At 38.3% G+C, this 26510-nt stretch overlaps 1 protein-coding gene across 2 annotated transcripts in view; it reads left to right on the top strand.

The window, feature by feature from the left end:
* ADGRA3 (adhesion G protein-coupled receptor A3) overlaps nt 1-26510 on the top strand; it is a 130411-nt gene that overhangs the window by 80371 nt on the left and 23530 nt on the right. The window contains exons 10-14 of one of the 2 annotated variants that reach the window (XM_025385981.1): nt 956-1111; nt 12665-12826; nt 15799-16002; nt 23687-23846; nt 24057-24265. In XM_025385981.1, the coding sequence (XP_025241766.1) occupies nt 956-1111; nt 12665-12826; nt 15799-16002; nt 23687-23846; nt 24057-24265 (891 nt within the window). Of the gene's footprint in view, nt 1-955; nt 1112-12664; nt 12827-15798; nt 16003-23632; nt 23847-24056; nt 24266-26510 lie in introns of both variants that reach the window. The other variant, XM_025385979.1, reaches the window with a different exon arrangement.

The following is a 26510-nucleotide window of genomic DNA, read 5'->3' as shown; positions in this document are numbered from 1 at the left end:
GTTTACTTGGGTTGTGGAGAAAACATGGTATTCACACCAAATACATAAGGTTTTTTTTTTTTTTTTAAATACTAGGCAAAACATAAGGATTTGGTGTTTTTACTTTAGTTGACTTAACTGTCTTCAGGATCAGGTCTGTCTTAACCACTAGTCAAGGCCTCTACGGAATCCTTCCTTTCCAGTCACCGTCTCCCTTTGTGCCTTTGTTTGAATATCTTTTTAAACCTGTATCCACCAGACAGAATCCTAACCATCCTTCGAATTCACATTGAAATTCACCTCTTGGATTCCTTTTATAATCACTTTGTTGAAAGCAATCGCTTAGAATACTTGAACTACTCACGTGCTTTTTGTTATCTTTGCTTCTATGCATCTTTTTAAACCTTACCAGACTATAAGCAAGTGGAAGATGGCTTTTGTGTAATGTATTTTCTTTTGCCCCTTAGCACCTGGTAAAAATCCTTTTGCAATGTTAGGTGCTAAGTCAGTGTTAGAGTCAGTAGATAAACAAATGTAAAACATTACTGGCAGTGCATGGCAAAAAAAGGTAAGTGCCAAATAAGTAGTTGGGACTCTTATGCAGTAGGAGTTCCAAGGGAGGTACTGATCACTCCCAGCAGGAATTCTCAGGAAAGGCTTTTATTAAGCAATTGGGATTGAGGTATGTGTAGAATTTGGATAGGCAGAGAAGAGAGAGATGGTGCAACATGTTAACCTCATGTATTTTTATGTATTATTGTATTTCACTCCAAGCTTGAAAAAATTTCCCTCCAGTGAGTTTCAGTTAAATTCCAGTTTTCTTAGATTTGTAAAGCATTTTAAGAAGGCCATGATGAGTAAATAATAAAGTTATTTAATTCATTGCTGTTTTGAAATGCAGAGTTAAAATGTCAGGATTGTGTTGATCATTTTGCTAATGACCATTTTGTTGATCATTTTTGCCTTTGAAATGTAGATGCCTCTCAATCTTACCAATGCCGTGGCAACAGCTCGACAGTTACTGGCTTACACTGTGGAAGCAGCCAACTTCTCTGACAAAATGGATGTTATATTTGTGGCAGAAATGATTGAAAAATTTGGAAGATTTACCAAAGAGGAAAAATCAAAAGAGGTACTTTTCTAAATTCAGATTTGTAGCACACAGTGTCAACAATTGGTAGTGTGACAGAGTTCAATCTGTTTATTTTAAGGCCTGTTTATTATGTTTGTCATATTTGAACTAAAAGCACGCTTTTAAATTTCCAGAATTTTGTGATACTTCTGCCTCTTCTCTTATAATGACCTGTTTGTTACTGGGACCGGGAGAGGTGAGCTCTCAGTTCTTGGACGTTAAGGTCCAGAGATATAGCAGAGGTTGCTGGTGAGAAAGCAGTGTTCTGCCTCCACGTTGTGGCTTAGGCAGGGCTGCTTAGCTCAGCCTGCTGGATTTCTCTTCTCCACACACCCTTGCGCTCATCTTCTGTAACGGGAGTTTTAGTCACCCAGATCTTGTAGTAAATTCCTTTTAATTGTCCTTGTAGTGTCCTAGAGAAATGAGAGGCTGTTTAGGCACTTTTTTGAAATTCAAAATGATTGGAATATATAAGTTTTAAAAATGTAGTGAATTCTGAAAGCGGCGTATTTTAATCTGACGGGACCTCATTGAAACCGTGATATGCTTGTCCATGTGATATTTTTTTAGAGGAAAAAAATTGACAAGCACAGTTTATTTCACTTGTGTCCCTGTGAAGAGACCAACAAACAGGCTTTGGGTGAGCAATAAAGCTTTTTAATCACCTGGGTGTAGGCGGGCTAAGTCCGAAAAGAGAGTCAGCAAAGGGAGATAGGGGTGGGGCCTAAGCTGTTTTATAAGATTTGAGTAGGTGAAAGAAAATTGCAGTCAAAGGAGAGTGGTTCTCTAACAGGCAGGGGTGGGGGTTACAAGGTGCTCAGTGGGGGAGCTTTTGAGCCAGGATGAGCCAGGAGAAGGAATTTCACAAGGTAATGTCATCAGTTAAGGCAGGGACTGGCCATTTTCACTTTTTTTGTGGTGGAATGTCATCAGTTAAGGCAGGAACAGGCCATTTTCACTTCTTTTATGATTCTTCACTTGCTTTGGGCCATCTGGTCATATACATACAGGTCACAGGGGATATGATGGCTTAGCTTGGGCTCAGAGGCCTGACAGTTTACAGAATGAATGAGCAGCAAATTAATGTTTTGAATAATTTTCAAGGGGCAGAATTATTGTGTTCTTAAGCTTTACGTTTAAAGCTTCGTGAGAACTTTATATGTACAATTTCTTTTGTGATATAATCACTTATAAAGAAGTGAATTATAGAGGTAGAGGGAACCTCAAGCAAGTGGTAAACTGAAGCCCACGCTTAGGTTAGGGCAGGCCTGAAAACAGAACCCAAGATCCCTGACTCATCCATAAGAGTTTTCTATAGCATCACATTCACCTTCTCATACAATGTGGCCCTGACTTACAATTCTAAAAGTGCTCTGTACACAACTGTGGGGAAACACTGGGCTAAACAAAACCTGCATATTTCTTTATGTAGAATTTCTCAGATCTATTAATATTGCTAAAATGTAAATAATAAGCCTTGTTTTCCTAAATCATTCTATTTTTATATCACATATACACAGACTTATATTTCACATATATATTCTAATATATTATATAATATATATTTAGATATATCTAATATGTATATTATATATTTATGTATCTAATATATATTCTTATATGCCATATATTTTATTTATATATCTATATTAGATATATAAGATAGATATCACATATTATACATCTATATATCTAATATAGATATATTCTTATATATAAGATATATGTAAGATATTGTATATAATATATGAAAGAATTAGTATCTTGCTTTCTGGTAATAAGTTTTTGGAACTGTGACCCTAGTGCATTAGGCACTTTACCTGATAGGATGTAGTTATTAAAGGAAGGAAAATACATACATTGTGTATAAATGGGACTTAGGCAGATAGGCCACCTCACGTGTCAGCCGGATAACATTTCATTTGTTTTCTGAACTTCAGGGACCATGGTTTTCTAATAACTGCTCCTGATACTTGCTTGTGTCTCCAGGGCACAGCCCACTTTCCTGCAGTGAATTTTCCTTGTACTGGGAGAGGCCATTTGGATTCTGGCTCTGTGATTAATATTGTGCTTCATTGTTGCTTAAGATGACAGGTTAGCTGCCCACAGGATTAGCAGTCATTTCTGGGAGCGGGATGTTTCTAGTTACTAGAATAATTGTAATGACATTTGGAATGTGGACATGGAAGAACATTCGCCATTGAAAAATACATGTTTATGATGTGACCCTGTTTTGCTCACCTCTCAACATGAGCAACGTGGTGTCCAGAAGTGTGTGTTGAACTGTTTGCCAGCGTGTGGAAGAATGGTCGACTGTGCTGACGGGTTCTTAGGTGGAAACATCGTGTTGAACTGGAAGTAGACATGGTTTCATTAGTTATTAATTAACCATGGGCTTATTCTTCGTTTTTCAAATTGGGATGCTGTTTTCTCTGTATAATTTGAAAAGTGTATGTGCACAAATACAGGCGAACAATTTAGCAAAATAGTTGCAAAGCTTGGATATAATTTTATTAGATTATGAAATACAACATTTTTCTGATGTCAGAAGCTAAGAAGGAAGTCCTTTTAAACAATCATGAGTGCATCAGTTAGTTCTGTAAAAATGTATTGTGAAGAAGATTGCTGTCACTTTTACTGGTTAACATAGGATGGAAAAGTTACAATTATCTTTGGAAGCAAGTGATGGCAACTTATTAACTGTCAGCACAAGAAACAGGAAAATATTCAGGATTGAATAATTGAGATATAAATGTAATAATATTGCGTGTGATGCAGTGACTGACATACAGTTCTCTGGCAATTTGAGCCACAGACCATAGCTTTCACCATGTATTAGAGCAGTGAAAAAAAATTAGGAGGCTTAAGGGCTTCATTTTAAGTTAATTACCACAGCATAAAATTATGCCAAGTTATCCTAAAATGCACCTAGCTTAGAGAAATAATTAATTAAATTGATTTTTGTGTTATGACTGAAAGTTATTCTTTTATGGGTGATTTCAAAGCTAAAGTATTGTGGGAGAATTGCTTCTTAATCTGTGATTGAGCCTGGACAACACAAGCTGGCACTTTGTTGTCTCAGGATAGGCATTAAAAGCTATCAAACTGCCAGATCTAAGTGATGTATTTAGTGGATCCTTTTAAAAACAGTTAAAGGTTGTCTGTCAGGCAACAGAAGTGTCTGTTATGTATTTACTAAAGTGATTTTTCTTATGAAAACAGTATGCGTATTCATTTTATAAGATGGGAAAGTTAAATATAAAGATTCGATCTGGTGACGCTTTCTGGCACGCTTACTGTCTCTTGTTTTAAAATATGTGAGTGCAATATGTGCTTTACACTAGTTTTTATATAGATTTTTACAAATGTATGGCTCTTTCATTGATTTTAAAGTGTCATTGCTTCTGTATTGACGGTTATGAATCTTTGGTATTCTTTTTTTTCCTTGATCTTACTTGCCAGACTTTTCTGTATTATTAAGCTTTTCCAGGACATTATTCCTAAAACTTGACCACACATCAGAATCACCTGCTGGATTTATTATACGCAGAGATTGCTGCCTGAGCTCCCCCTCCCTGCCATTCCCAGTTGCCATTTCAGCAGGTCTAAGTGGGTTCAGAGAATTTGAATTTCTAGTCAGTTTCAGGTGATGTTTCAGGCAGCATGACTTGGACACTGGCTTTGAGAACCCCTGTAGCATCGCCATTTTCTATTGTTGCTGTAATTTTTTTTTTTAGGTGGGGGGAGTTAACTTTTTAAGAACTTTTTCTTGGAAAATTGAAAAGTATAGGAGAATATTATCATTAATACCTATGCTATACTTCTGCTTGGCTTCGACTGTGTTCAACACAGCAAGCCCTCACTTACGGTCATCTATAGGTTCTTAGAAACTGCAACTTTAAGTGAAATGATATATAATGAAACCAAATTGACCATATGCTAATTGACGTAAATAAGACTTATAAAATCCCTAGAGATCATTTCTGGTCAAAAAAATATCACTAAACTTCCAAATAAAGACCCCAGACATTCTAATATTAAACATTGAAGTAAGTATGAGCCATACACATATTTAAGAAAGATTAATAAAAACAAGACAATTATTTACCCATGGTGTTAGTTTTCACGCTGCTAGTAATGACATACCCGAGAGTGAGTAATTTATAAAGAAAAGAGGTTTAATTGACTCACAGTTCAGCGCATCTGGGGAGGCCTCACAATTATGGCAGAAGGCAAAAGAGGAGCAAAGTCATGTCTTACATGGCAGCAGGCAAAGAGAGAATGAGAGCCAAGTGAAAAGGGAAACCTCTTATAAACCCCCTTATAAAACCATCAGATCTTGTGGGACTTACTCACATGACAGTGGAGCAGTCAAATCTTAAAGCTCCAAAATGATCTCCTTTGACTCCATTTCTCACATCCAGGTCACACTGATGCAAGAGGTGGGTTCCCATGGTCTTGGGCAGCTCTGCCGCTGTGGCTTCGCAGGGCACAGCTTCCCTCTTGGCTGCTTTCATAGGCTGGCGTTGAGTGTCTGTGGCTTTCCCAGGTGCACAGTGCAAGTTGTTGGTGGATCTATCGTTCTGGGGTCTGGAGGATGGTGGCCCTTTTCTCACAGCTCCACTAGTTGATGCCCCAGTAGGGACTCTTATCTGGGCACTCCGACCCCACACTTCCCTTCTGCGCTGCCCTAGCAGAGGTTCTCCATGAGAGCCCTACCCCTGCTGCAAACTTCTCCCTGACATTCAGGAATTTCCGTACATCCTCTGAAATCTAGGCGAAGGTTTCCAAACCTCAGTTCTTGACTTCTGTGCACCCACAATCTCAACACTATGTGGAAACTGCCACAGCTTGGGGCTTGCACCCTGTGAAGCAACAGCCTAAGCTGTACCTTGGCCCCTTTTAGTCATGGCTGGAGCAGCTAGGATGCAGGACACCAGGTTGCTAGACTGCACACAGCACATGGACCCTGGGCCCAGCCTGTAAAACCATTTTTTTCTCTGAGGCCTCCAGGCCTGTGGTGGGAGAGGCTGCCATGAAGACCTCTGACATGCCCTGGAGACATTTCACCATTATCTTGGGGATTAACATTCAGCTCCTTGTTACTTATGCAAATTTCTGCAGCCTGCTGGAATTTCTCCTCAGAAAATGGGATTTTCTTTTCTATCGCATTGTCAAGGTGCAAATTTTCCAAACTTCTATGCTCTGCTTCTCTTCTAAAACGGAATGCCTTTTACAGCACCCGAGTCACCTCTTGAATGTTTTGCTGCTTAGAAATTTCTTCTGTCAGATACCCTAAATCATCTCTCTCAAGTTCAAAGTTCCACAAATCTCTAGGGCAGGGGCAAAATGCTGCCAGTCTCTTTGCTGTGACAAAATAAGAGTCACCTTTGCTCTAGTTCCCAACAAGTTCCTCATCTCCATCTCAGACCACCTCAGCCTGGACCTACTAGCCTCTAGGAAGTTCCCAAGTTTCCCAGATTTTCCTATCTTCTTCTGAGCTATCAAACTGTTCCAACCTCTACTTGTTACCCAGTTCCAAAGTTGCTTCCACATTTTTGAGTATCTTTTCAGCATCGCCCCACTCTATTGGTACCAATTTACTGTGTTAGTCCATGTTCGTGCTACTAATAAAGACATACCTGAGACTGGGAAGAAAAAGTGGTTTAGTGGACTTGCAGTTTCACAAGGCTGGAGAGGCCTTACAATCATGGCAGAAGGCATGGAGGAGCGAGTCATGCGTTATGTGGATGGTGGCAGGCAAAGAGAGAGCTTGTGCAGGGAAGCTTCTCTTTATAATACCATCAGATATTGTAAGACTTACTATCACAAGAACAGCATGACAAAGACCCGCCCCCATGATTCAGTTACCTCCCACTGCGTCCCTCTCATGACATGTGGGAATTGTGGGAGTTACAATTCAGGATGAAATTTTGGTGGGGACACAGCCAAACCATATCACTAAGTGTTGGTTGATTGGGGGCATTAATGAGAAAGGTCTGATGTATCCTTAACTGTGATATTTGCTTGCTTCCGCCAAGTGCCAGAGTAGGGGGGCTCACTTTAAACTTAATTCTTAGATTGAGGTTTTTAAGAACACAAAAGTAGTATAAAGGACCCGTTTCAAGGTCAACTTGTGTTTCCAAATTGTCAGAGAATAATTTTTTTTTTACCTCCTTCTATCTCTTGCCCAGGTCAAGACAGGCACATTTCCTGGCTCTCTGCTTCCATGAAGCTGAGTGGTTGCTGGGTAGACCCGATGCTGCAGGTGGTGTCCTTTGATTTTCTAGCTTTGTAACTGGGGGTCTTCTTCTGGTACCCTGTGTTGGCATGGCCTAGGCTCTGTGTGGAAGTCAAAACATACCTTGTGGTCATCAGAATTCAACCTTAGAGCTCTTCGGATTTCTGCTGTTCTTCGGCGACTGGGTTTTGGAGGAGGCTCTATTTTCCTACTTCTTAGTGATGCATTTACAAAGATAACTGTTTTCCTTTCAGCATTTTTCACTTTCTGCTGGGGAGTTCTCCAGAAAAGGAAATGCACATATGTGTTTGTAATCTCATATATTTCAGTAACACCTTAGGGTAGAATCAGTATTTGCAGATATTTAATCTTTTAATATATGAGATAGTAACAGATTAGCACAATTACAACTAAATTTATGGTTCAGTTTTTTTTTTTTTTTAAGTTTTGAATGTGTGGACTTTATGAGGCTCGAGCATGAGACCTGATGGTAGACACATCATCGCTCTTGAAGAATTATGATTATTACAGATCTGAGAACTCCTGCCTTGCAATATTCTTCTCGACCTCTTTTCCACTTCTGCCCATTTCTTCAGTTCCTCCACTGTTACCCTCATCCTCATCATTCTCTTTACTCCTATACCTCAGTAAAATCAGAGCTTTAACCTTTGCCATAACCCTGATGATAATCACAGTCAGACTCTTGTTGAATAGCAAATGCTTACCTAAGCAACCTGCTGAGAAGCCTACAGAGGTATCCCGTGGCACGTAAGGCCAGATGTGAGTTAAGAGTGACAAATAACTTTTAAAACTTGACTTTCAGAATACAACAGTTCCATCATTAATCAGGGTGATAGCATACCTTGAAATAGGTGTGATCCCAATAGTATCCTTAATTTGGAAACAGGAGAACATCGTGAAGACTGCTTGAGCTTAATAGGATCAGCTGCTGCAATGATGGTGATGTAGGTTCCTCTGTTTGTCATCTCCAAAACCATTGCTCCACCTATGCTTGTGTCTGTTAATTCTTGCTTTTCTGGTTATTAGAATGAACAAAAGTGTTCCTTTGCTGCTCAATGATTGAAAATGTAAATATGGGAGGGCCTAGGTCACTTGGCCTTTCTCAAAAACTGCATGAATTGCTTAATTTATATTTTTGCTGGGTATGTGAAGATACGTCTTTTGCTTTTTTTTTTTTTCTTTTCTTATTTTACCATGGAATGAGATGTTCTGAGCATTGTAGAGTTCTTGGTCCCATTTTACAAATGAGTAAACTGAGTCTCACAGAGGCTGATTTGCTCAGGGACCTCTAAACTTGTAAGTGACAGACTTGAGATCTCAACCCAGGAGTATTTAACTCCAAGGCACATAGATATTATGTCTTCGGTGTTAAAGACTATACATTGAATGTCATCAAGTTTAGTTTATGTATTATCTTGTATATTAATATAACATCAGAAATTTACTAAATTAACAGGTGTTTTTGACCTAATTTTGATAAAACTTCCAAGCCATTTGTATATTAAGAACTTGAAATATCCTGTCTCTTACAACATTTGACATTGAGCACTTTCATTGCCATTAATGTGTGTTTGTTTCTTCCGCATTTTATCTTTGATAAAGTCCATTCGCTCATGTTTTTGGTTGGTCCTCCCACTTTAGTGTGACAGGTGCAAGAGCAGGTGGAGGAGTCCTTCTGACCCTTTTGTGGCTGGAGTGGCCTTCAGGGAATGAGGCCAAGGAGATATCTGATGCGTTCTCCTTATACTGGTTGCAGTTTTTAAATGAGCTTTGTGTGTCAGATTTCAGGAATACTTTTTTTAATCCAGTGTAATTTTTCATGCATTGTTACCCCTTTTGTGTCACTTTTTGCCACTGGGACAGATTCAGAGCTACTTTTGTAACCAAGCTACAGAAGCATGTAACATTTTCTGATTATCTGCTCTAGGGAATGTTTTGGCAACAAATCCCTTTCCTCCATTCTTAGCCATTTGGAGTGAAATAATGAGAAACATAGCTTGTTCTCAACTAAAGCAATTACTGTTGTTAGCCCTGTACCTTCTTAGAGGTATTTGTTTTTTTTATAATTACTAACAGAAATTAATTTCTGTATTACTGGCATTATCTAGCGGGACATAGCAGTAGTTCTTTGATCATGTAATAATGATGACTTTTTCAAGAGAGATAATGTACTCATCAGATCTCATGTCAGGTCCCCATAAAATTCCTACATTTAAAACTTCAAAGAAGTATTAATAAGTTTAGTTGTAACTTTGCTAATCTGTAAACACTGCCTATATTTCAGTGATGCCTTAGAATAAAAATCAATATTTTCATGTATTTTAAAGTTTTGCATCCAGTGGGAATTTTATTAATATATATGATAGCCATAAAGTGTATTTCACCATGTTATCTCTTTTACCTCTTTTATTTTTGTGTAAAATCTTCAAATGACAGTAAGTCAGAATAATAGACAAAATCTTAACTAAGTTATTCCAACTACTGTGAATTCCCATTAAGACTTTGGACTTATTAGTCTAGCATCTGTATAAACGGCCGTTGACAGATTCAGTAACTGAATAGGAAGAGTCAGTACCCTTCTTTGTAACTCCAGAAGTAGAATGACATTCACCCCCGTACCTGTTTGTTAGTAGGAACATGCACTAGGATGCTAATGTTCCAATGAATCATATCAAATGAACCAACTGAGGATTCTGCAAAGCTTGATTACAGGCTCTTCTTAATTATTTGTCAGTTTGTCATGTTAATATCTTTGGTTTTGGGGGAAGTACCCCTTGAGAATGTATTAGTTCATTAAAATAGGTGTTTGGATTAAATTTCATTACTCTATATCCTGTATTCCTCTGCACATTTCCTTCATAGCAGTTACCACAGTCTAAATCATTTTTTAAAAATGGATTTATATGCTTGTTTTGCATTTCCTTCACCGGACTGTAAGGTTGAAGATAGAACTTGTTTCTTTCTTTTGTTGTTGTATCCCTGTTGCTTCAGACAGTGTCTGGCTCACATTGGCCCTCAATAAATAGTCAGTGAACAGTAATCATGAGTGTTTAAAATGAATATTGATACATATCGAATACATGGACATTGATAACTCTTGGCTTCTCCATCAGCTGTTGTACTAGTGAATAAGGATATAAATATAAGACATTTTGTTTTCTCTACCCTCAGGATGTTTATATTGGAAGTAAAATAAGGAAAACGTTGTGATACATTATGGTAAGGGCAGTAAAAAGTCAGAAAACTTATTTTAATAGGATCAAGCTGGGAGAAAGTGGTACTTTACAGAAGGTCAAGTGGCAGTTTAGTTGGATGCATTGGTCCTGTTTTTATGTGAACACAGACATACGAAGACAGCCCTCCTACTACTTCTAGAGTCTATCATCTTAAAAGATAGGCCAATTTCAGGATTAAAACAGTAAAAGCGCCAACATTTTTTGAGTGCTTGCCATGTGCCAGGCACAGTTTTAGGAACCTTGTGTTTATTATTGGAACTTAATCTCCACAACATTCAGAAAGATAGGACTATTATTATCCATACTTATGAATAAAGGAAGCGGAGATACCAAGAGGTGAAGTGTTCAGGCTAGGTACTCATGGTCAGCATTTGAAGTCCTGTTCTCATCTATGTCTTTACTGTGGTTGCCTCATCCCATGGTTCCAGGATTGAGATCTGGTGGATTTCCAAAGGCCTGACTTTTTTGTAAAGTGAACCAGGGTGGGATGGACTGAACTTCTTCCAAACCCTATTCAGCCCCCATAATTATACATCGTGTGAAGTGTATTGGATGCAAAATGGGATTGGAATTTCAACGGAGATCTTCTGAGATGATCAAAAGACATCTGTTAAGACAGCTCTGGCTTTATGGCTTTGCACTGGGGCTTAATGCCTTTTAATGCTTACTTCTTGATTAGGGACCCAGCCAGCTTGCAAATTCTGTGATCCTACCTCTGGAATGTTTTTGTTGTTCTTTCTGCTGCACATCTCCCTCTAGTGAACGTTTTGTTCAATACAAAATCCTCTTGACACCAGTACGTCTCATTAGCCCTGGACGGTTCAATTTATTTCTCTCAGGTGAGACGTACAAGTTATAGTAAACAATAGTCAGTTGACTTTTCAGTGGCTTTGCCTGACAGGTGTTTCATTTGTAAGTTACGAAGTGAGCAAATAAAAGTCTGATAAATGAAACAAGTAAAACGAACAGTGGAAGAGTGCATTTATTTTATTGTATTGGATCTTAAAAGCATTCATTGAGTTGGGAGAAAGGGAAGACGCAGTTCATTCAAGGTGTAGGAAACCGCATGTGCAAGGGGATGGGGGTGAGATTATACAACACATACAAGGACGTAGCAGTAGCTGGGCATCCCTAGAATGTTGAACATGTGCAGACTAAAGAGGTGGGCAGTCTTTCTTCCTTTCTCTTTCTTTCTTTCTCTCTCTCTCTCTCTTTCTCTCTTTCTCTCTTTCTTTCTTTCTCTCTTTCTCTCTTTCTTTCTCTCTTTCTCTCTTTCTTTCTTTTTCTTCCTTTCTTCCTTTCTTTCCTTTCTTTCCTTTCTTTGCTTTCTTCGCTTTCTTTCTCTTACTCTGTCACCTAGGCTAGAGTATAGTGGCACGATCTCAGCTCACTGCAACCTCTGCCTCCCAACTTCAAGCGATTCTCCTGCCTCAGCCTCCCGAGTAGCTGAGACTACAGGCATGGGCCACCATGCCCAGCTAATTTTTTTTGTATTTTTGGTAGAGATGGGGTTTCACCATGTTGGTTAGGATGATCTCGAACTCTTGACCTCACATGATCCACCCGCTTCGGCCTCCCAAAGTGCTGGGATTACAGGTGTGAACCACCACACCTGGCTGGCAGTATGTATTTCTTAATAATAATAGTTTGATTTAAGCTAATGCATGCATGAAAAGGAAATGTTTATAAATGGTTTTCTAGATGAACAGTCAAGATCTTTTTATTTTGGTATTGTGTGACTTCCTTTCCTTCCCTTTAATTAATCTAATTGCCTTTCTTTTCCTCCATTCGAGATACCACCTGGCAGTCTTTCCACCAGTGATGTGGTGGCCACTTCCTATGCTCTTTTGCGCTAAGTATTACTAAATGGCTATACTTGAATGAACTGTTCATATCTGAAGATGTTTTCATGAGAAACAAGTAAAGTGCCTGTTGGGTTCTCATGTGGAATTTGAGTCTGAAGGCCAATCTCACTGTCTCATTAGGATTTTGATTCTACGAAATAGTTCATGGTGGTTTTAAAGATCTTTCTTTTTTCTCGTGAACCCCCGCTAGCTAGGTGACGTGATGGTTGACATTGCAAGTAACATCATGTTGGCTGATGAGCGTGTCCTGTGGCTGGCGCAGAGGGAAGCTAAAGCCTGCAGTAGGATTGTTCAGTGTCTCCAGCGCATTGCGACCTACCGGCTAGCCGGTGGAGCTCATGTTTATTCAACAGTAAGTGTAACATTATCATAGACTCCTGAGGAAATAGTGCATTTCACACAGCTCTCACCCGAAAGAGATGGGTCTCTTCTCTATTATGGGGTGAATATCTTCTCTCACTGCTGATTATACAGAATTTCTTCCCTAAAACATTTTATGAGTTAATTTTGTTTTCGAGTAATGTTTTCTTGGGAACTGGAAAATACTTTCTTAATCTGCAGTTTGAATGTTTATCACCATCTAATCCACTGAAACTGTTTCTGCAATAGAAAATAAGAACACTATTGTATTGGCCTGCTGGCACGTACCCATGGTCCATCTGAGCTAATACTCTGTTCTGGGCCCTGAAGGATATTTTGAGAGAATGTCTGATTGTTTGCCCAGGTTTCAATCTCAGAAGAGAACTGGGATGCCCTCCAACATTTGTGAAGCTATTGGCATTTTCAGTCAATCCCACTCTTGGGGGTAATGGGTTATTAATAAATAATGATCACTCAGTTACATAGTATTAAGCATTACTTACGCTAAATTGAACTGTTGTAAATTTCTTTGTATACTACTTACTTTTTTGTCCTAAAAAGGTGGTGAATACAGTAAATAATGTGATATTCCCTTTGATCTGGTCCTTGATTTTCATTTCCTAATTATTTTAGTGGGCTGACGTAGTGTAGAATATTCTACACTTCCTCCTGCGATTTTACACAGTTCAAGATTACTATTTTCCTGTTGATTTCTGAGACCTTTTTTTGATGTTACCATGTTTTATTGCTCCCTTTGCTCAATTAAGTTTAGTTATTTTTTCTGAATAATAAATAAAATGGAGCCTCAGCATGGCTACTGTCTTTGTTTTTTATTACTGTTTTTTTTTTTTTTTTAAATATTTTTATTTTTGGTGATGGAGTCTTGCTCTGTCACCCGGGCTGGAGGGCAGTGGTGGGATGTTGGCTCAGTGCAGCCTCTGCCTCCCATGTTCAAGCAGTTATCATGCCTTAGTCTCCCAAATAGCTGGGATTACAGGCGAGCACCACTATGTCTGGCTAATTTTTGTGTTTTTAGTAGAGACGGGGTTTCATTATGTTGGCCAGGCTGATCTTGAACTCCTGACCTCAAGCTATCCACCCGCCTCGGCCTCCCGGAAATGCCGGGATTACAGGTGTGAGCCACCGTGCCCGGCTGGGTCAGTGTGTTTGTAACGTAAATCAGTGGAGTTTCCCTCTCAGATTCATGACCTCAGTTGAGACTAACTTGTCATATTTATGTCCACCTCGGCCATTTAGATCCATTTTAAATCTCATCCTTTAACCATCCTTATTAATCAGCTGGAAGAACTTCCCCCCCTTTCTCTGAACTGCATTAGTTTTTCTGGGAACCCAAGGGTACAATAAAGGTCATAGTAGGAATTTGCATACCATCTCAACGTGTAAACAAAGTTCCGGGAGATGATACATCTACTTATAATAAGTAAAATGATACGGCTTCACAGGTGCCTCAAAATGACAGATTTCTTTCTTTCAACCAAGGTTTCATGTGTTGGGCATGATGACTGCTGCTTGTCAGAAGGTCTGGTGGTGGTTTACATGTGTCTTTGACTAGTAAAAAATTGGAATACACATGATTAACAAATAAGTTGAATTAAGACTTTTCACTATGTTTACATCGTGAGGCAAAAACTAATACAAAGATTCTTTATGCTTGAAAAGTTTGGGAACCCCTAATTATTTTCTGTCACATGCATAGGACTTTCCAAATTCTACTTTATTTTTTATATTTTTAAATTTATAGATTATTATTAGATTACAATTAATAGATTGTAAGCATCGTGCACCAAAGTTTCATGCTTTAAAGAAAAAGACATCTATATGTGGTACTTAGAATGGTGCCTTGCCTGTGGGATAGGCATATACTTAATCATCCTTAAAGGAGGGAGACGCCATGTTGTCCCTAGAATTTACACTAAATCACTGAATCCTGTCACCCTGCTGGATGTGAAGGTGTGGCTCCTTGTCACTTCTCACGCCCACTCTGTCCTCCGGCGAGTGGGCCTGGTGGCTGTCTGTATCGACAGGTCGTATGTTTTGGTGGTTCCCCTTGGTTCATTCTTATTCCTGAATTCCTTTACAACTCTAGGTTAGGTGCCATATTTTTCAGATGATTTTTCCGACCTAATTTGCTTTTTTTTTTTTGGAGACTGAGTCTTGCTCTGTTGTCCAGGCTGGAGCGCAGTGGCACAATCTCGGCTAACTGCAAACTCTGCCTCCCGAGTTCAAGCAATTCTCTTCCCGCAGCCTCCTGAGTAGCTAGAACTACAGGCGTGTGTCACTACGCCCAGCTAATTTTTTGTATTTTTAGTAGAGATGGAGTTTCACCATGTTGACAAGGCTAATTTGCTTTTTAAATCTGTTCATTTCCTACTATTTAAACTAACAGATCTCTCTTCCTTTTCTGAAGAAACAGCTTTGGAGAGAGTCTGTGTAAAGCTTTTATCGGTGAAACTTAATGCAAAGAGTTAATGATCTTCCTGTAAAAGGAAAAAGTGAATATGGCCAGATGTGTCGAGTGCTTTTCCCAATCTCTAATATTTAGCTCTCATCCTTCCTGTAACATGAGCATTTAGAGGGTCCACGGATTTCTCTAGCTGCATTTTTTTTTTCAGGATGCTTCCATTTTTAGCTTATCGTTTCCTTCAAAGTGCTCCTTAAATTATTTTTAATTGACTTCTTAGACCTGATCTTCCGTACTTCATGACTTCTTTTCCTCTTGTTTGGTCTCCTTTTCATTTTAGGACATCCTTTTCATTCCAAGGTCTTTTTTTTTTTTTTTTTTTTTTTTTTCCTGCCAGTTACCTACACAGTGATTTTGTTTAGGAAGAACCTGGGCTTTCTGGTTTGGCTAATGCATAGTGTTTTGTGTTTGAAAAGTCTTTGAAAGTGCTTTTCCTTTGTGCTATAAATCATTCATAACTCCTGTTTGATTGACTTTTGAAGTATTCACCCAATATTGCTCTGGAAGCTTATGTCATCAAGGCTACTGGCTTCACGGGGATGACCTGTACCGTGTTCCAGAAAGTGGCAGCCTCTGATCGTACAGGACTTTCGGATTATGGGAGGCGGGATCCAGACGGAAATCTGGATAAGCAGCTGAGCTTTAAGTGCAATGTTTCAAATACATTTTCGAGTCTGGCACTAAAGGTATGTTACCTTCTGCAATCATTTAAGACTATTTACAGTTAAAGTAGAGTGCTCCGAATGTTCTGCTTTGCAAAATAACCTTATTAGAAGATTTTTTTGCAGGGAGGTAGGTATTATTGCTTTTTCTATTATTTTAAAGAAAACTGTAACCAGGAAGAACTGCATTACGACTTCCATGGGCCCTAGGCGTTTTGGCCTTTGATTCCCTCTCCCTCCATAAAAATATCAAAAATTACATTTTGTAACTGCAGTGGTATAAATGCAGATATCCTATTACATATTAAAATATTTTATTCAACTTGTAAGTTTATTTTTTTCCACTCCTGATTTTAAGACAACAATATGTTTTCATGGGCCCCTAAAAGTATCATGAACCTTTGGCCCTGTGCCTGCCAAGCCTAGTGGAGAAGTCAACCCCGAGGCCAGGCGTTTAATCAGGCAAGCTGTATATCAAAGTTTTTGGCAGAAAATACAAATATGTCATATATCTTTAAAAAAAGTTTCATTGAAGCAAGCAAAATGAGAGCTTTTTGCTGATTTTTAAAATTGGGGGTTTAGGTATATTTGACTACACCATATTGAAGCAAATAGAGGAGGCACAACTCCAGCATCCTAATGAAACCTAATTTTTTCACGTACCTTTCTGTGGGCGTGTGTCATTGTATTCTCTGGGGTTTTCAGTCTCACAGTACCTTATTTCTGTCTTGTCCCTGAATAATATCACAAACAATATTCCGGTCATTTTAATGGCTGCATAATAACTGATCCAACAGGTGTCAGGTGTTCCAGTTTAGTGTGAGCACTCAATAAATATTGAATGAATGAACGAATTAGTGTATTTTTGTATACTTTTTCTTGGTGACCACCATTAAAGAGAGCCAATTTGCTAAATTTAGAAAATCCCAACTGCCCAAGAAAATCTCAACTAGGTCAAAATGTCTGATAATAATATATTTACTTGATACCCTATACTCAGAGGAAAATTGGCAAGATTTGCCTGTTAATATTGGTGCTAAGGGAGTATTTGATGCACGGTGCCACACTCCTTTGGACCTGCTCAGCTTTCCTTATTGTGTCTTATATTAGGAAAAACAAAACAAAAACCACAAACATACTATGAAAGCCTAGAAACAGCAACACAGAGAAGCCCATGAGAGAAAGGTGTGTTTTTTGAGGAAAACTTAAAATTGATGAACACTTCTGTCTTAGATGATCACAGTTGGTAGAAAGGGATTAAAAATGATGAAACCCTACATTGCATCAATTTCACAACGTATCCCTCTGGGTAAGGAGAGTTTCTACTTGCTAAAGTAGAAAGCTTTAGATGGACACTCAGATTTGTCAATTTCATGCTATTCTATCCTTTTTTTTTTTTTTTTTTTTTTTTGAGACAGAGTCTCGCTCTGTCGCCCATACTGGAGTGCAGTGACCGGATCTCAGCTCACTGCAAGCTCCGCCTCCCGGGTTCACGCCATTCTCCTGCCTCAGCCTCCGAGTAGCTGGGACTACAGGCGCCCGCCACCTCGCCCGGCTAATTTTTTGTATTTTTAGTAGAGACGGGGTTTCACCGTGTTAGCCAGGATGGTCGTGATCTCCTGACCTCGTGATCCGCCCGTCTCGGCTTTTAAGATCATCCTGTAGCCAGAGAGCAAGGACACATTACACTATTATTCATGCTTCATAGGTGGACACGATTAAACTGAATGAAAAAGGAACACATCCCTCATGACACAAAATTAGTTAAAAATTCTAATATTAACGGCATAAAACGTGCTTAAGCTTTAGCACTTGAACAGAAAACTCTCTTTACATTTTACACTTTATACTACGACAATTTTTGGTTTTTCTTTGCATCCTTTTTTTTTTTTTTTTTTTAAATCCCTTGAATATACTAACTAGAAAACCTGAACATCCAAAAACTGATTGCACTGCCTTTAAATGGGGGCATATGCTGGTATGTGAAGTTAAACCCATAAAGAGGCAGTCATTACATAGCAGTAGGTACCTCCTTGATTTGCTTCCTGCATATTTCAGAATCTCCGTCCTTCCCGCTGTACTCCCTCCTCAGACTGCTTCAGACTTCCGTCCTGTATTGCCCACACCATGGTAACTTCCTGGTTAGTCTCTGTCTCTAGGCTGTCCCTTAAAAATTCACCTTTCTCACACAGATTGATCTGCCTAGGGCTGACATTTGGCTAACATGTTTCAGTACAACGATGCCACTTAGTAAAATATTGAAATACTTCCTTACTATTTAGCAAATAGCTGAGTGCTTCCTCAGCCCTCCTGGTCCTTCTGTTGAGACCAACACCCAGACCTCTCTTTTCACCATTTCACACCTGAAGGCCTGATGCCTGCAGAACAGGAGGCCTCTGGGAGCCTTCCCTTCTGTGCAGGCTGTTCTGATTGTCAATGCCTGTGCCATTTCAGGTTGTTGTGAGCATTCTACCTGGATCCTCCCCAAATGGAAATTGACCTTGTACACCCCTTCATAAATGTCTCATGTCTCTCCAGAGGCTGTTGAGTAGCTTTATCATTTGACATCTTCCTTCTCTCCCCTCTCTCCCCACAGTACTTCCCACCTCTCCCTTTTATCCAGCAACAGCAGAGTTTCCTTGGTTCCTCACAAGCAGGCTTGTGGTAATTCTCCTGCTCGAATCCCTACTCCTCCCCTCCCTTCCCAGCTCCTTGGTGATAACACCCAGCAGAAATGTCACTCCAAGAAATTTTGCCTAATCTCATCCATTTCTCCACTCCCACCCACCCTTGTCTCCTTTATTTTTCTTCCTCGTTTTTCCCATAATGCCTTGTTCATCTCTCATTACCTGTCGCAGGTGGGAGCCTGGGAACCAAGATGGATTTATTGGTTGCCTGAGGGTGGGCCTAGTGCTGGAGTCATCAGTGACTTCATACCTGGCTTCAGTTGGTCACCAGTTGGTGACAGAGTTGCCAACTTGCGTCTTACTGAAAGCATCAATCAAATCTCTTCTCATCTTTTTTCTCAGTGAAATGTTTCCTTTCACTGTGGTTACCGTAATTCAGATATGTTAGCATCACAAAATGGTATCTGTTTTCAGTAAACTACTTTACTTTTACTAAGGGCTTTGGAAATTAGCTGGTGTTTTGAGTTCAGCTGTATTGTAGCCAAAAAGGAGAAATAATTAGTTCTTTATACTTTACCTGATTAGAATTTAGAAATCAGTTTTTCTTTACACATCCCAGACATCTAGAGCTTCAGTCCAGCTGAAGTCTCTTGAATTTTTCAGGCTAGTCATTATGCATCTTCCTGCTTCGTGCCTTCATTTTTGCTCTTTTCCAATCCGTCCCCGCTTGGTGAAATTCCTGCTACTCTCCCTCTAAAACTGCCTTTGGATTCTTCCTTCTCTTCTTCAGACAGAATTAACCATTGCCTGTTAATGCCGTTGTGCTATGTTCATTCTTCAGAATAATTATACGGTGATACAGTGGTGGAGCGAGCTGCAGTGAGAGGCCATATGATACGATGACTAAGATTGTGGTCTCTCTGCAGCCAGACAGTCTGGGTTCAGGTTCTCTCCCCAACTTAACAGCTGTGCAAACATGGGCAACTACCTTAACCTTTCTGAATGTCAGTTTCTCGGCTGTTATGCAGATCATGAAATGGTACTTAATTCGAAGGGTTGTTGAGAGGGTTAAATGAGGTAGATAAGTAGACATTCACCGCAGTGCCTGGCACAGAGTAAGCACTCAGTAAGTATTAGCTCTTATTGTTTTGTTGCTGTTGTTACCTCTCCTTTGTTAGACTATGAATTTTGGGGGACAGGGACCACAGCTTATTTATTACATTGTATGTCTTCAGGCTCTGCATAGTTCCAAGCCCAGAATAACTAAACATTCAATAAATGTCGAATAAAATTAACAGCCAAACTTAATTAGCAAGGAAAGTCAGTTAAAAAAATTAATTCTAAAGTCAAATGTAATTGCTGTTAATCTTCAGCAGTGAGAAAATCAAAAGGTGGTATGCAGTTAATAATTATACACAAGAAAATTATTAGGCTATGTTATAGTATCTGTCTGTTTAAAGTCAAGTAAGTGGTCAAGAAAACGTAAATAAATTAGTATTTTATTGTTTTGAATCAGATGTTTCTTTGGCTCATTCTGATTTTCATGTTAGAATTCTGTAGATTTTAACCCATAAAGATTTCTGAAAATTTTATTAACTACATAGTGGAGGAAGTCCAGATTTTTTAATAAGGAAAGATGTTAAAATCTAGTGAAAGGATTTGAATTAACCTCCATTACGCTTATCATTTTCCTTTTAGCTTAATGTCATTGTAAATAGTGAAATAGATGAATTTAGCAAAAAAAAAAAAAAAAAAGCAGCTGTGTGGTAACAGTCATTTCGTGTGTGTTCATATTTCATCAGTTTTTAGTGTTAAAATGAACCCTGAAACTGAATGGTAGAAGTCGAAACATGATGACGTTCTAGATTATTCTTGGCAATTTAGTTAAGGCATTTCCTCTCCCCCAGTCCCCAGATAACCATCTTCCACGGTGCTGCAGTAACAGTGGTAAAAATATACCACCGACAGTTCCCTAGAGTTCCCTAGCCTTTTGTGCTTGTCATGGCCATGATCCCATCTGGTCTTCACAACCCTTTGTTAGAAAGATCATTAGCTGTGTTTTACAGACTCAGGTTAAACAAAATTGTGCAGTATTAACCAGCTGCTAAATGGTGAGGCTGGAACCCAAATCCTTTCTTCTTTCAGATCCCATATTCTCTCCATGGTATATGATTTTTCAATAATAAATATTAGAAACCGAAAACTTGTTTTTCCCAAAGGATCTTAAGAGGGATTTTTTACTTTATTACCTCTCATTCGTGTGTTTGTTCTCTGTTTCCCTTGCTGTAATCCATATATTTTAAAATAAATATATGGTTAAATGAACTTACAAACTTTGTGCTCGCCACCCTCGGGCCAGGTGGAAGAAGGTATAATCATGATAAATGCACCAAATTAAGTAAGTGTTTTGCAGTGACTAATAGACTTACAACCTTTCTGTAAATACTGATCAACATTTCTTTTAAAGAAATTAAATACACAAGTATTCCATTGTTACTATAAAAATCTAAACATTATTGATACGGCTGAAGTTTGCCTTATCGGCACCCCTAGGCCACTCTCTACATCCCAGGGAACCTGTAGTTATTTAGTAATGTTTGTATTGGACTTGGAAGGATATTTTAGAAGCCTTAAATATGTAACAACCATGAGTATATAGCTCTGGTCACCCAGTAATATGTCCATACTCCTGGTATTTTTCTGTACATTTTTTTTTTTTTTTTAAATTGGTTTTACAGATTTAAACTTGTGTAGGAGACCTTTTTTAACTTCTAGAAAGTATAGATGTTATTCCCTATTTTGACTTCCTTTTAAAAAATTTAAATGACTTCTTTTAAATCAATTTGATTTATCATTACTAATACTTCCCCAAAGAGCTACACTTTGTTTTCAAGTCATTTTGTGTGTATAACAATATTATTTTATGAATTTTATAGTATTTGAATTTTTAAAAATGTGCATTATGTAATACTTCTTTGAACTTTTAACTAATCTATTTTCTCTCTTTGCCTGTGTCATTATGTACTTAGGAGAAATCTGTGTACTTAATAGAAATCTAGATTAGTGAATAAATTTATAATAAACTTTTTTTCACTTTAGATTATATTTGTGAGTGAGAATAGCCGGAACCTTTTCATGCATTTTCTCAAACATTTCTACTAAATATTTTCTTGGCATCTTCAATTTAAAAGTAATATTCAAACTTCTAAAATACATTGAAAAGATATTTATGGGTATCTGCTGTGATGTAACATTGTTAATTCTAAAGTCAATCATTTGGTTAAGTAGAATTGTTTTTAAAATAAACATGTCATACAGACATTGTTCATTTCATAAACAGCTATTTTGATCAAATGCAAGTGCTAGGAACTGTTAACATAGAGGTTTCAAAAAGTGAATGAGATTGACTGTACCCCAAATCCTCATACTCTAGTTCGAGGAGCAGACAGTGAGCCACACCACGGGGCTCCAAGTGTGCGTTATGACTAACGTGTGCAGAGTATTGTGTGAATCCAGAAGAGAGAGCAGCTAATCTGGAGACGCAGTATACTGAGGAGATGTAATTAACTGTCCAAAAAAGCCTTATTTCAAGGACTCTGTATAAAGTCTTTCCCCTGGCTGCCAACCTTTTTTTTTTTTTTTTTTCTGCTGCCCAGGCTGGAGTGCAGTGGCCGGATCTCAGCTCACTGCAAGCTCCGCCTCCCGGGTTTACGCCATTCTCCTGCCTCAGCCTCCCGAGTAGCTGGGACTACAAGCGCCCGCCACCTCGCCCGGCTACTTTTTTGTGTTTTTCTTTTGTAGAGACGGGGTTTCACCGTGTGAGCCAGGATGGTCTTGATCTCATGACCTCGTGATCCGCCCGTCTCGGCCACCCAAAGTGCTGGGATTACAGGCTTGAGCCACCGCGCCTGGCCTAACCTTTTTCATTCTAATCCACTTTCCATTTACACCAATTCAAAAGTTTGTGAGACAAAAGAATAGAGGAGCATTTCAGGTTGAGATGCTGGTCTGTGCAGCGAGCATGGTAGCATAAAAAGAATATAGGATAACTTAAATTGATAACCCAGTTTAGCTGTATTTTGGGTTGTGCTATAGGAGTGTTCAGGGGGATACATCTGAGCAATAGATTTTCATCAAATTATATGGTAAACTTAGGATTTGGGCTTAGTATTATTTAAACATTGCAGAACTAAGGTGTTATTTAAACTGGAATAACATGATTTGTTTCTTAAGGGGAAATTCTGGTGAATGTGGAATTGGAAGAAGAGAAGTTAGAGGCCAAGAGAAAGATTGTGTAATAAATTCTTCAACTATGGAATGTTTTTAGATGGTTAATTGTTCACTTCTTGGTATAGATTTTTTTACTGAATGCTGAATAATTTATTATTTAAAAATCCTCAATGAAGAAACTGGAAAACATTCAGTCATCCGTCAGCATTTTCAATTGTTCCTATGTGTTGTTATTATTTTTTTCTAACTGTGTTTCCTAGTCTCAAGGAAATTTCTGCTAAGTGTACTGAATCTAAACCTCTATTATGTTTGTATAATTTCATTCTTTTGTTGTGGGACAGTTTGAATTCGTCATAAATCACCTTACAGTTCCATAAGCCCAAATTAATTATACTCACATTTGTGATATGTTACATTTGTGCTTCTTTATCATATTTTATCACTGTAAAATTGATACAGCGTGATTGAGATTCTTGATCTGTTTAATGCCATCTACTTCAACATATAATATCATGGGAAAATTAACTTTGTAATTTGAAACACTTTTCTTGTTTACTTATTTAACTCTTTAGAGTTTGCATTTCTATTTTATACTTCTTTTAATCTGTGTTGTTATGTGGTGTTGACATGTCACTTGACTGATGATTTTTTTAACTATTAAATTTTGTATATACAATTAAAAAAATGAAGCCAACCTAATTAGACCACTTTTGTAACTATCTGACGTCTTTTTTCTGGTTTACATGTACTAATGTAGTGAGCTTTTATATATATATAAATTTTTTTTTTTTTTTCAGAATACTATTGTGGAGGCTTCTATTCAGCTTCCTCCTTCCCTTTTCTCACCAAAGCAAAAAAGAGAACTCAGACCAACTGATGACTCTCTTTACAAGCTTCAACTCATTGCATTCCGCAATGGAAAGCTTTTTCCAGCCACTGGAAATTCAACAAATTTGGCTGATGACGGAAAACGACGCACTGTAGTTACCCCTGTGATTCTCACCAAAATAGGTTTGTATGTGGCATATGTTCTCCTGTAGTCAGTGGACAATAAGGCCTTACAGTTGACTGTTCCTAAAAATGCTTATTTTAGTGTTTTCTCGTTTTAATGAGTCACTAGCGGAAAAAGATCTTGCGGAGTACCCATTACTGTTTAAGTTGACATTTATAATTGTTTATGAAGTTTGTTTCAGAAATACTTTTATTTTCCATTTTCTCCAGATGGTGTGAATGTAGATACCCACCACATACCTGTTAATGTGACGCTGCGTCGAATTGCACATGGAGCAGATGCTGTTGCAGCCCGGTGGGATTTCGATTTGCTGAACGGACAAGGAGGCTGGAAGTCAGATGGGTGCCATATACTCTATTCAGATGAAAATATCACTACAATTCAGTGCTACTCCCTTAGTAACTATGCAGTTTTAATGGTATGGCAGTTGTTAACTTTATGCATAAACACTATTCTAAATTTTTCCTATGCATAATTAAGTTCAAATGAAGTGCTTTTTTAAATTTTTAACATAATTTGCTTCCTTTGATTGTATGAGATGATATGTGTTCTAATTCTGATTTTAAAGGGAAGTTAAGTTACTACCAAGTGAAATGTATGGGATTGAATTTGGTATATAGGAATTTTAAATCAACTTTCTAAGTCAATCAGTTCAGCTAGTCTTTGACCGTAAAACTTGGAGAGACTGTTTATACGGTCAGATTCCCTCTGCCCAAAAGGAGTGATTTCATTTGCCAAAGGATACACAGTGAGTAGTGAAAGAACATTTTCCTACTTTGCAATCTAGCACTGTTTCCCGCTACATATTGTAATTGTTAGACTCTATTTGAATTTAGAATTAATCATGATAATTTCATTTTTGCCATTGCAAGTGACAGTATCGACACAAAGAATGTCTTTTCAGTTTTAATGCCAATCAGTCTAGTGTTGTTTTCTGTTATTTGCCATTGTTAGTGCTTATTACAGGTTAAGTCTTATCTCTTAAATGCTTGGGACCAAAAATGTTTTGGATTTCGAATTTTTTCCGATTTTGGAATATTTGCATTAGACTTACCAGTTCACCATTCCTAATTCAAAAATCTGAAATCCTCCAAGGAGCATTTTCTTTGAAAAGTTTTAGATTTTGGAACATTTTGGATTTAGGATTCTTGGGTTAGGGATACTCAACCTGTAATTTTTTGGGAGTAAAATAACAATTATTAATGTACAAGAGCAAGTGTTTTTATTAATGAGGTCTCTAAATGAATCTGACTCCTGAGCAGATAATTATGAAATAAACCATGCTAGTTCTTATTTTGTATTGTAATTATTATAAATACTGACATCATGGAGTATATTTAGAGTATAGTGGAAGGAATTACTAATGCATGTGAAAGACATTTCCCAGGAATGGTTTGAGGTTACTCTGGGTGTGAGGAACTTCTGCGTTATTTCTGATTCCCAGCTGTAAATCTGTTTTCTAGAAAATGTTTTATCAAATTTTTTTATCAAAAAATACCTTGAAACATGATATATTTTACATTTCATGAATTTTTCTTTCTTTGAAAAAATAGCGTTTAGCACTAGAAATGATCTTGAAGTAAGCGTGAATTATAAATAATTTTCTTTCTTTTTTTTTTTTTTTTGAGACAGAGTCTCGCTGTGTCGCCCAGGCTGGAGTGCAGTGGCCGGATCTCAGCTCACTGCAAGCTCCGCCTCCCAGGTTCACACCATTCTCCTGCCTCAGCCTCCCCAGTAGCTGGGACTACAGGCGCCCGCCACCACGCCTGGCTAATTTTTTGTATTTTTAAGTAGAGACGGATTTTCACTGGGTTAGCCAGGATGGTCTCGATCTCCTGACCTCATGATCCGCCCGTCTCGGCCTCCCAAAGTGCCGGGATTACAGGCTTGAGCCACTGCGCCCGGCCTATAAATAATTTTCTTTGGCTCTTGTTTTTTGTTTTGTTTTTGTTTTTGTTTTTTCAATTCAACTTATATCTTACCTGGTACACTGGTCAAGCAAGCAGAAAGGTGAATAGGTTATTTATCAGGGTAAAGGGATTATCTTTACAGTGACATAATTGAGCATTTTATACAAGTGTAAGCAACATACTTAAGCATATATGTTATCTGGCCCAGCTGACAGTGGGTGAATTCTACACTGGTTAGACTTGGCTATATTTGTATAGGCCCTTTATTCAATTAGGATTAACTTTAGTGTTGACAGTTTATGATTCTGATTCTCTTTCTAAATGGAAGATGTCTTGATTTCTGTAAGCCTGAATCTGGTTTCTGTAAGTTCACATTTTATTATTGTGTAGTCACCTTTTATTTATTTTTTATGTTTTTGAGACAGAGTCTCACTCCGGTTGCCCAGGCTGGAGTCCAGTGATGCAGTCTCGCCTCACTGAAGCCTCTACCTCCCAGGGTCAGGAGATTCTTTTACCTCAGCCTCTTGAGTAGCTGGGATTACAGGCATGCACCACAGTACCCGGCTAATTTTTGTATTTTTAGTAGAGACAGGGTGTCACCGTGTTGCCCAGGCTGCTCTTGATCTCCTGGACTCAAGTGATCCACCTGCCTCAAGCTCACAAAGTGCTGGGATTATAGGCATGAGCCACTGCCACCTCTGGAATTAATGCATGAAGTGTTAAAGTATGTAGTATTTTCTCTTCCATTTTGAA

The sequence above is a fragment of the Theropithecus gelada genome, chromosome 5 (genome assembly GCF_003255815.1).
Source record: "Theropithecus gelada isolate Dixy chromosome 5, Tgel_1.0, whole genome shotgun sequence".
In the NCBI taxonomy this organism is placed as follows: Eukaryota; Metazoa; Chordata; class Mammalia; order Primates; family Cercopithecidae; genus Theropithecus; species Theropithecus gelada.
Note: the sequence above shows the minus strand (reverse complement) of the source record. Positions and strands in the feature narration are given on the sequence as shown.